The 10,970-nt window shown below is 45.1% G+C and overlaps 3 protein-coding genes across 3 annotated transcripts; 2 read left to right on the top strand and 1 right to left on the bottom strand.

Annotated features, from left to right (window-relative positions):
- Positions 1-212: 212 nt before the first annotated feature.
- On the bottom strand, positions 213-3,184 carry LACBIDRAFT_303245 (uncharacterized protein; the record flags this gene model as incomplete). The annotated part of the gene is made up of 3 exons (XM_001883992.1): positions 213-1,319; positions 1,379-2,409; positions 2,455-3,184. 3 exons carry the CDS (start codon positions 3,182-3,184, stop codon positions 213-215), a joined length of 2,868 nt encoding a protein of 955 aa, XP_001884027.1.
- A 2,107-nt stretch (positions 3,185-5,291) lies between these two features.
- LACBIDRAFT_329775 (uncharacterized protein) lies at positions 5,292-6,208 on the top strand (the record flags this gene model as incomplete). The annotated part of the gene is made up of 4 exons (XM_001883879.1): positions 5,292-5,600; positions 5,880-5,985; positions 6,109-6,135; positions 6,159-6,208. 4 exons carry the CDS (start codon positions 5,292-5,294, stop codon positions 6,206-6,208), a joined length of 492 nt encoding a protein of 163 aa, XP_001883914.1.
- A 2,053-nt stretch (positions 6,209-8,261) lies between these two features.
- LACBIDRAFT_303247 (uncharacterized protein) lies at positions 8,262-8,788 on the top strand (the record flags this gene model as incomplete). The annotated part of the gene is made up of 1 exon (XM_001883880.1): positions 8,262-8,788. One exon carries the CDS (start codon positions 8,262-8,264, stop codon positions 8,547-8,549), a length of 288 nt encoding a protein of 95 aa, XP_001883915.1. The 3' UTR covers positions 8,550-8,788.
- Positions 8,789-10,970: the final 2,182 nt, after the last annotated feature.

Below are 10,970 nucleotides of genomic sequence, written 5' to 3' on the forward strand. Positions count from 1 at the left end.
TTCTTTATCATGGGCTCAGCTACTAATTTTGGGGAGCGGCAACCGCGCCAATGAAATCGTGCTGTTTGTTTCTGTTTATCTCACGCCAAACAGTCAAATTCAATGGTCGACGATTATTATCGGGCTTCAATCAATACGTAGGGACTGAAAACATTGTAAACTACAAGCCTATGTTGTTTAATATGATATATAGTATACTATTATGATTAAATTTAGTAGCCAAGTTCCATATCTGCGTCACTATCAATGTCGGATGTGTTCTCCTCTGGAATGTAGCTTTCCCATTCACTGCTCAGGTCGAGTTGAGCTTCAAGCTCTTGCTGGTTTTGAGCTCTAGACATTCGTACTAGGTGGCGCTCGATGGCTTTTAATAAAGCCTCTTTTTTGAGGTTTTTGTTGCCCAGTTTGCCTTTCACGAGGACCTCCTTGTCGATGCGTCGAAACCACGCCAATTCTAAGTCCAGCGTCGCATTTGACCCCGGTGAAGCCTCAACAGCTGACACGTCGAGGCGAACAGTCACCTTATCAAGTTCCGCATTGACCTTGGCTTTGGCTGCACTCCTCGCGCTGTCCTTCTCGCGTTTAGCTTCTACCATATCACGATCAGCCTTGGCCTGCCTTAACCTCCGGGTTTTTTCGAGCTGGCTACTGTCCCTCTCGCATGCCTTTCTCCGGAGATACTTGAGGTCTGCATGCGTCAAAATTCGGCGGACATAACGCTTTGTCTGATTTTTCTTGTGCATCTCGCGTGTGTTCCGTTGGTGATTCGACATATTTGGTGCTCGACGTGATCCAACACGGAGAACACCTAGAGCCCCTTCGTTGTCATCGTTAGTTGTTTTTATCCATGCACGCTCGTGTTCCTCTGGTGAAGCTAAATCAATTGCACCACCAGGCTCAAACTCCGTGGTAAAACGCTTCCAGCCCTCCAATGCACCTGTAAAAAATGCAACCAAAGCGCCCCGGAGATGAGGTAGTGTATCCATCATCGCATGCACTGTGTAGACAGCTTCTGGGCGTTCCCAAACTTTACCGTCTAGTGCTCCTGTTGCGCTTGTAGCACCAGGGGAAAGAAGGAGGTCAGGATTAGAAATAATTGCGTGGCAATGTTCTTTCACCCGAGTGTGGAGAGGTCCAAGGTCCAAGACATTGGTAAATTGCTTTCCAGGACCGCGCACCTGCCGCAAGTAAGGATGGCTGATGGCTTGGCTGTACAGAGACAGTACGGCGAGTTCTGTTAGGGTTGGAATGTCGTGGAGTCCCAGGTATACATTATTCTCCATATGATTTAAATTTCTTTTTTCTTTCTTGTCTCGAACCTGGGAACAACAGGTCAATGCCTGGGTAAGCACTCAATGGATTAACGAAAGTCTCTGACCTGGTCAAGAAATTTAATATACAGGGATCTATGAACAAGGAGCTCACAGGCTGCCCTGCAGTGCGATTGATAGCGCGTGTTGCTCGTGTCCGGAAAAGATATCATATACCCGATCTCCTGTTCAAAAAACATCCGGAACGTATCGCCCTGTCCCTTTTTATCGTCCTTATGGTTGAATATTGCTCCTGCCAGAGACGTGAGCTTTGTTCCCCCACCCTGCGATACGGCTTCTGCATTTTCTTTGGCAGTAGCTGACCCTGAACCTGCTGCTCGTGCATTGTCCTTGTTCATCAGCTTCATAGGTGGTGTAAGGTTTTCTTCCTTCCAGAATGCACCCATCGACGTATCGCCGATTTTAATTGCATTGAGTTCCTTGTGCATGCAGCACCCCGCCCAAATGAACAAATTGGCGGCATGCTGCTGAGCAGCGCTCATCGCATTAAAAGATTTCTCACCAACGTGGGAGCAAACCCGTTCATACATTGCCTTGTTTTGGACGTCTTGTTCCTGTGGAGATAATGCGTCGAATGCGTCAAGTCCTCCCACAGCCGAAACCTTTTTCTGGTTCTCTTCCACGACTACCTTGAGCAGCGCCTCCACAGTCCACGTATTCGCTTCCCTCTCCCCTCTAACAATCCGCTCGCTCTCAACCTTCCACTGGCGTAATCCTCGCGCAACCTTCTTTTGATCTGGTGCGTGGTCTGTTCCATTCCCTGTGAATTTTGCGGGTATCGCGCGAGGGTTCACTGGATTGATCTTCCCCCGCGGACTGTCACTATAAGTCTCGTTAAAGGTTGAGTTTGTTTCTTTCCAGCCCATAATCTGGGTTTCTGCTGTGTGATCTTTTGACGATGTGAGGCCCAGGAATCGAGTTACGCGCTCAGAATCAGGGGGGTCACGATGGTCATTCCGGCTACCCAACTCTGTGGAACTTGCACCGGTCGCGTTGTACAATGTTGTTCGGTAATTGAAGTGCTTCGATTCATAGTTAACATTCCGTAACGTTGTTCCATCTCCACTCAATGTTATGTCTGAAGAAATGTGAGCTTTATCTTTGATCAGGTCAATTGACTTACTTTGCGAGTGATTAGCTTCATCAACTATTTGCATTTCTGCTGCAATACCACCCTCCAAAACTACGCGCCCAACTGTTCTTTCGCTGATTTTGTCCGGCACCTCGATACCAAAGTGTTGCGCCACAACATTGATAGCCTTCCCTACATGCTTCACCGGAATGTTGCATTCAATCAGGTCGCGAACGAGGATTCGAGCATTGTCAGTTACTACCCCGTCCTCCTTGAGGCGACGTCTTGAGGTTAACGCAAGTGCATCTACAACCTCCGCTGACTTCGATTTCGCAGTCAAAGCCCGGGAAGCTTTCATTTGAAGGGCTTTGTTTTGTTTGCGAAGGTGTTCATTCGAGTCTTGAAGGTGAGACGTCGTTTTGGCAGTTTCCTCTTGTTGTTTCTTGATTAGTCCCTCCATTTCCCTTTGTGCCACCTTCATCTCGTCCCGTTCGGCCTCCATCTCCTTCAGCTTTTCCTCAAGCATCTCCTCCTTGACTTTCCTTCGATTATCTCGTCGACGGTTGTTATCGCGTTGACGGCGTGCGTCAGTAAGCAGGTTCTCGGTCTTCTGGAGCTGCAACTGCATCACTGAAAGGTCGCGCATCAGGGAAAGTTCTTGCAGTGAGTGCTCTGGTCTGTTTTCCTTGTCGGAGTGGATGTTGCGAAGATTCATTATCACCTGGGAAGTCTGCAACATCGATCGCGACTTCCGGCCCAGTTTCCACGTGTCTTTGCCCATTATACAAAGGACCTATGGTTGACGAGTGAATGTATGCAGAGGTGACGACGATAACGCGTCGCCGACGTCGGTAGTCGCGCTTGAATCGCGCTTTCATTACTTTGTTTAATGAGACACGTGATCATCGACGCGTCTTCTACCATGCCATTCTCCCGCCGTGGATTGCTGCTTCATTTGTCAAGCAATTCTTTCAAATTTTTGCAGGTACGAAGGGCTGGAACCTGGGATGGATTTGTTCAGAACAGAATTTTATAGAGGGGGTTGCAAGGCTTGAAATAAGAAACCAAATGGCGGAATATTTGTATTACTGATCTAAATTGTTCATGTCCACCTTGACTTATACTCCATCTACATACATCTGCACTTAAATTGGTATTTTACTGTTGTGTCGAAGTAAATACGAGGAGTCAAGACGATTGACCATTTCTTGACGAGGTCTTTGGTGATGGGAAAATACGGCGGAGTTGAAAATTTGGCAGTGGGTTGCCGCTCCCCACTAATTTGACATATCGTGTCATTTCAGTGATGGGCATGCTGATGTGTTTGATATGTATGCAGACACACTGCCGGCTTCTTTATTTCCAGAGGTTGTTAATTTAAAATACCTCAGCACGGTTTCTGTTATCATATGGAGATCGGATGGCACTCCGAAGAGCTTCAAATGACTTTCTTAATTATCAGGGGGTCTCCAGGATGGATTACCTAAGGTCTTTCCAGGTTTGCGCATCATGTGTCTTGGACAATACGACACATCACTCTTTGATGCGTACGCGGGTATTGCCGTACTTGATGTTTTACATGGCCACAAGCCACGCTTGGTCCTCGTACATATACTACATAGTCGCAGTATAGTCTTTCTAGTAGTAGAACATTATTTCATAATGTCCACATGTAGTTTATCCTCTAGAAGTCTTGGAAGTATTATCGCAGGATAAAAGTTTGAGTTTCCATATTAAAAATCCATTACATGTTTCTAAACCCTTGGTAGTAATGCAATCTTGTCCCTGCATTGGGTGGTTTACTCTAGAGCTTCTTTATACTCTATTTCATAGTGGGTGAATCCTAGATAGGCCCCAAGTATAATGTCACGGCACATACTGCTGCCAGCTCCAAGGCCTTAGTCCTATGTTCAGACTCGACGCATATGCACTTTTAGTCTACTGAACCGGGTATGTTCAAAGACTCTTTTATATCATTGCAACTGTATATAGTATATGTACAGAGAAGACCATTTTAATGGTAAAATCACAAAAATCGGATTTTATACGGTTGAATATGTTTCACCTGTATCACTGTGGAATCCGGTAGGAATCAGTAGAGGAATAGAAAGTATTGATTAAAACACATGTAAAACATAGATAGGGGTTCCTGGAGTATATAAGGAGTGCGCTGGCAGGTCAAAACGCAAGCAATCGCCCCCCTGTTGACTAGCTAGTTGCACTCCAAGTAGGAACTTAGGAGGTGGACAGTTGTAATCAATTAAAGGAGATTTCTTCATGGTCAGAAAAGTACAGTGTGAACGAAGCCAGCGTGCTTGGGAGTCAACTTACTTGGAGACTTTTGAATAAGAGGTTTTAAGAACACAGTATCATTTAGACAAGACAGTGTACTCGTACCCTTAGTTTTGGAGCATAGTGACATAATAAAAACTCATGGGAGTCATAAAAGTCAATTGAAGTCATGTTTTGTGTTAATAAAAGAAACTGTGATCAAAGAACTTTGCATTTAAGAGACCAAGTTCCCAGAAAAGACATACTTTGTTCTATTGAACTATTCTAAACCACACTTTATAATAAAAACCCATTTTGAATGAAAACTCTTGAGACTTAAACCTAAGAAGACAAAAGTGGTATTTCTTAATACCAAAGGCCCTCAAACTTGTGCACTGAGATTGTGATAGTGTGTGTGTGTGTGTGTGTGTGTGAGTAAGTGTTTAGGTGTTTAGGGTTTTCCAAACATGCTTGATCCTTGTTTGCGTGTTTTGCACTTTCACGGTCATCCCCGTGCAATGTGTATCAATGGGAGAGAATGTGTTCCCACTTTCTCAGCCTTCTTCTGCTGATCAGGACTCCCTTCCACACCCGAAGCAGCCTTCACACCCTGCAGAATGTTTCTCCTCTTCTCAAACACCAACATCCTCCTCCTCCCCTCTCCCAGCTCAGCAGCAGTGAAGGGTCGAAAGACGAATAATTGTGGTATCAACTTGTGTTCCCCAATCCTGTTTGGTCCCCCCTTCTTTGTGCTTTTCCTTGCTGTTTTCAATCCCTTTGCTTCCCCAAGTCAGTCCAGGATGGCCTTCCACATTACCGCACTCCCCCTTAAGCCAGAAGCCCGAATCCCACTCCCACCTCATAATCTCACCCCATTTTTCCCAATGTTGGGGAAAGAGGAGGAGAATGAAGCTGTGAGGATGGAGGTGCGGGAAGGAGGGTTTGGATCATTCTTCTTTCCGCTGGTTCCGAGTTCATACTCCCTTCCACATCGAAGAAGATCATGCCGAGGGCGAAGCACAAGCAGACGCCATTCGGTAAAGTATGTGGATGCTTGGAGGGTTTGAGGTGGGTGAACTTGGTGGTGTAATGATGTCGTCGTCGATTAGATGAGGAGGTTATTCGAGCGTGGACGTGATGACTTTCTCGAGCCCTTCTGCACGTAATCTGAGACTCTGTGCGAGTCTTTCATCCTGGAGCCATAGCCTGTCGTCTTCCTTGTCATTGCGGACACCCGATCTCGCTCTAAGGACCCCTGCATCTTCATCTTCACTTCCGAGCTCGTCCTCCTCCTCATAATTCTCTCTGACGGTGTGCATGATTAGGTGACAATCAGTCATGCTAAGCCCAGCTCTAGCCTGGGCAGAGCGCGTTCTCCCTGCGTTGAGTTGAAGCATTCAAATGTTAAAACATGATGGATGCAGCGTACCATAGACCCACAACATATGTTCAACTATCATCGTGCGTGTGCTCTTCTCGCACAGAGGGATCGAGTGGAGATGGTGAACATGCCACTTGTGTGCCGGAGGCTTGATAGTGGGCTGGGCGGGAGTTGAGCTGCTTGGAGTGGCAGCTTGGTGGCAGCAGTACCTGATGTCGATGGTCATTTGTTAATGGGGTCACGTGTGTTGCAGGCTGGGGCGATGAATTCTGTTACTCCTGAAAGGTATGCTGCCATTGAATAGACCCGCAATTGGTTTGAGCAGCTCGAGGAAGAGACTGTTTCGAGGAAAGGATGACAAACAATAAACAACAACCTCTTTTCCTCTTTCTCCGACATGCCGTTGAAATGCTCTCAAACGTGCAAACTCAGTTAATCTGCTGCTTCAATGTAGATTCAGAATGACACTCGAATAGCGCTGCTTTATATTGGTTGTAGCTGCAATGACCTTTTCCCCGCAAACATCACATGACTTGTTCTATGCATATTGTGGTTTCGGACCAGCCATAGCTTACACATCACATCTCTCCCCTGCTTTGGAATTCGACTATCTTGACCTGTAATGTTCAAGATTGCTTGAAAAATTTCTCCAGGCATCCACGATCACCATGTTGTCACCATGCGCGCTTTTTATGCGACACAAAAAGTGGCCAGACGTCCCTCACCATCGGGACACAGCAAACACCTATTAAAAATATCTGCGCATTTCCCCAATACCTCAGTCTTAGTATCAGTTCAGCTTTGGAGCTGTTTTTGTGGGCAATTTTTAAGAATTGTACGTCTCCGAGCATGAAATGAAAGCAAAGCTGTACTCAAATACGTCAAACATGTCCATAACCGATTTTGTGGGCAAGAGTCAAAGAACTTTGACAATACCCTGTGAGTATGCCAAATATTCAATGCATATTAAGATATTCATGCAGTATAACAAAGTTCACTGACTTCATGCTAGATCCAAGTCACATACTGTGGACGACCTGTCCAACTCTATACTACTAAGTAATCCACAGATATCAAGTTATTTCACTCCTTCAAGTTATTTCGCTCCTCCTCAATATCTCCTGACCACCAGGGTAGACGTCTTGAATTAACGGACATGTAAGACACATTCCGAGCACTTCACTTGATCACTCCTACAGGTCCTGCATTTGAATAGGAGTGTGTCATGACTCACCAGAAGTACAAGTGCACCCATTTATGGTGGCCAACTTCACAAGAGGCATCTCTGGGCCAAACAAACTCACTGTCCGATTCTCGCTATTGTTGTATGGCTTTGTCCATGCTCATGGACAGGGCGTAGTATCGGAGTGGAGAGGTGACCACTGACGCGGCTTTTTTGACAAAAACACCCCCCGATACCCACTTATTCACTGGGTTGTACTTGAGCATGATGAGCAATATCGAAGATTTTTCCATCTTCGGGCGATTATTGATTGGGCAAGTTTCCGGCTACATCATAATCTAATCTTGTTTGCACAGCACGGAAGATGTGCCTCCGCTGATCAAACTCTTCCACTCACCATCTAGCACCATTGAAGATAGCTCTCCAAATGGCCCCAACCACAGCTGGATCCGACAGAAGATCAGCGTCTCCATCTGGGCAAGGCTCATCAGACGTGGAGCAGCAAGTCCTGGCGCAGACTTGTTCTCATCAGAAAAATTGGCATATCAATGCATTACATAGATTGAAACTCCTGACACAAGCGGTCCTCGTTACATTGTGTCGTCCTCTATGAGGTGCTGTTGCAATTCTCATACAAATTCTCTGCTTAATCACTATACTATTGCCTATTCACCAAAGACAGTCCAATTGCAACGAACAACCTGGGCTATGTAAACAACCTATTCACCAGTTGCACTCTTCTGAAACTCGCCACTCCCTCATGTGCCACTTTATCCTTCAAAAAGCATCTCTGCAAGATCAAGGGATTGTCGGGAGCTACAAATGCCACACTCTTTGAATCGATTTCAAGTCAGACAGCTGTTATGGAGTCCTTTAAATTGGCCCTCAAGGAGCCTTTTGGCCTGGGGATATCTAAGGATGACCCCATGGTTTTAGCAGTTGAGGCAGAAGATGCTGAAAAGCCGTCAGTGAGCACGGCACAATCGAAGGGTCTCCCTGAGGCTGTGACGTCCAAGCCTCGTTATGGTGCGAACGGGAATTTCATCATGTATCATGCACACCCACGTTACTCATTATTATCAATCAGTTTACTACTGGCTTTACAAGGACGAAGGTGCAATGACTTCCAAAACATCCTTTGACCCAGATGATTCTTCCTTGAGTCAAATTGATGTGCTCTCTATCATGCCACTTCAAACGGTGTCTTCCCTAAGGTCACAGATTGTAAACGCTGAGGGTAGTGTTTGCAAGTTCAGTTCAGTCCAGTTTTTTGCCCCCAAAATGCGCAACCGTGGACCGCAACGGGTCTAGGACCGACCCAGATATTGAGGGAACTGAACCGAACCACCTAGAACCGGTCTTTTGCAGTCTATGGAGCCGGTTCAGACCGATCCAGACCGGTTTTTTCGCATATAATTTATTACCAATATAAACCAGTTGTATCTCAACTATTATTACTCTGAAAAATAAACGGGTTATATAATATAGTAAAGCATGTAAACACCCATCATTCTACCAATTTTGAAGAGATTTAATGAAGATTTGACATAGCTATGACTGAAACCGAATTACATCTCCTAGAGACTTGGGTAAAATATGGATTTGGTTATATCTTTCTCAATTCTTAACCATTTTTGATGAAACAAAAACCCAATAAAAGGTAATAAACGTGGTTACAAGGGTATGTAATGCATGTGACCGTTTAACCGGTTGCAACCGATCAAAACCGGTCTTTGAACGGTTTTAAAAGATTTTCAAAATGAGGCAACCAGCAACCGGACCAACCCCAAATTGGGGCAACTACAATGGAAAAAAAGACCGGACCATGGACTGGTTCAGTTTGGTCCACCAGTTTTTTGCGGTCCTATGGACTGAACCTTTAAACACTTGCTGAGGGTATCGCCGATCACAAGATTCAACTGTTTCGGGATATGGACGGCGAGGTGCTGATGAATGATAACGACCATATGTCTTTCCGAGCACAAGTCTATCTGGGCCATGTTGGGGATGAGCCCATAACTTGCCCATAACTCTGGTCTGTAGCCACGAGTTGAAGGCCGAGAAAAATCAGAAGAACACCTAGGTAGTGCCAGACCTACTGGCAATCTTCAACAAACCGCTCAAAGGCTCAGTGGCTGGGAGTGAGTAAAGTTATCATATATTGAAGTAACTCTTATGCTTCCTTCAATCCACATCCGGATGTTCAATCAGACTGGCTCCCATTTGCGGCACACGAAGTCCTGTATACAGATGGCGTCAAAACGACAGGCTATATCACTGGGTCACATAATTATCTTCACCATCACATAAGCAGTACAAAGACAATTGTCATGCCTTTTTGTAGCGGCTCTCTATAGTGGATACATTGCAGTGAAATCTGCCAGTAGAAAGGACTGTGAGTCTACTCTATCTCCAAATCTTGGGCAACTTGTGACATTAATTAAATCGGTCCGCTAGTCATCTATGATGGTAAGTGGCAGGTGCTTATCAGTTGTGCCAGTGATATTCGCTCTTTGATTCTGATTTTCTCCACCACTGCCTACTAGTGCATGCCAGGCTCTGCTAAGAATTAAACCTCTTTCAGTTTCATCTCAAATCCCACAACTTCACTTGTGTTTACCAGATGCATATATTTCACCCGAAACCAGTAGAAGAGATTTGTTGGTATTCAGGTCAATTGACCTGAAAGGCTTTTAAGCCATTCCCAGGGTCTGCACCTGTTCATGAATTTGGAGTAGACGTCCCTCATCACTGCTTATCAAGTGTTGCCCGATTTCTGAAGATTCTTCAGACTGGGTGAACATCTCACATAAAATCCAGTTAACGACAATATTTTTAGTCAATAACTTTATGTAAGTGAATTTCAAAGTACACCAAGATAGAAACATTGGCTCATGTCTTATGTCTGGAGGTGATCTTGAAAAAAAAAACTTTTTTCAAGTTGAGGGTTCGAACTTGTAGCCTTGGGGACTTAGCCAAGGCTATCCTACCTGCAACACAACATAACCACTTCACCAAATGATAATATAACTGTTGCGTAGTAACCAGAGAAGGTGACCAAGAAATTTGTGTACATGAATAACTTGGTTTTGCAAAGACCCTGTCCAGAATCAAAGGTGTGCAGACAAGATTTGAGCATTCAATGAGCTTAAATGCACTTGCCGAACCGATCGGCAGTGCCCAACCCGAGTGTAAGCTCATGCCAGCAGGTTGGTAGGCAAGAGCCTGAGTGGACCAAGCAAACGACCCAAATTGAGCGTCACTCAGAGAAAAAGGGCTAAGTTATCCCTCATACCCACACTTCTCCCGCTATTGGCTACAAGTGAGAGTTAATTCTTTGCCAAAACGATTAGATAGCTTCTCTATATTTAGAATATAAGTTCCTTTTGTTTCCCAGGGCGCAGGGCATATGCAAGCCAGCAGGCAAGCATCCAGAGAGCCCTGCACACACAGTTTACATGCCTGTGGGATGTGAATCCCTGGCAGAATGCGATGAGGATTAGTGTTTTTTTGGTCCCTATTGAATATATCTTATTATTTACAATTGTTTATTTCTAAACTATGACATCCAAGGTCTGGTCCTCCAATCCATCAATTTCTCCCCCCTGATGGAGGCAGAAAGTGTTCAAGAACAAGCATTAATATGTCAACATATATCTGATATATTTTATTTAACTTTTATAGTGAAGGAACAAGTGGGAGATTGAAAAACGGGGATCCTCAGAGTCGACC

Source organism: Laccaria bicolor, genomic scaffold (assembly GCF_000143565.1).
Source record: "Laccaria bicolor S238N-H82 LACBIscaffold_23 genomic scaffold, whole genome shotgun sequence".
Classification (NCBI taxonomy): domain Eukaryota; kingdom Fungi; phylum Basidiomycota; class Agaricomycetes; order Agaricales; family Hydnangiaceae; genus Laccaria; species Laccaria bicolor.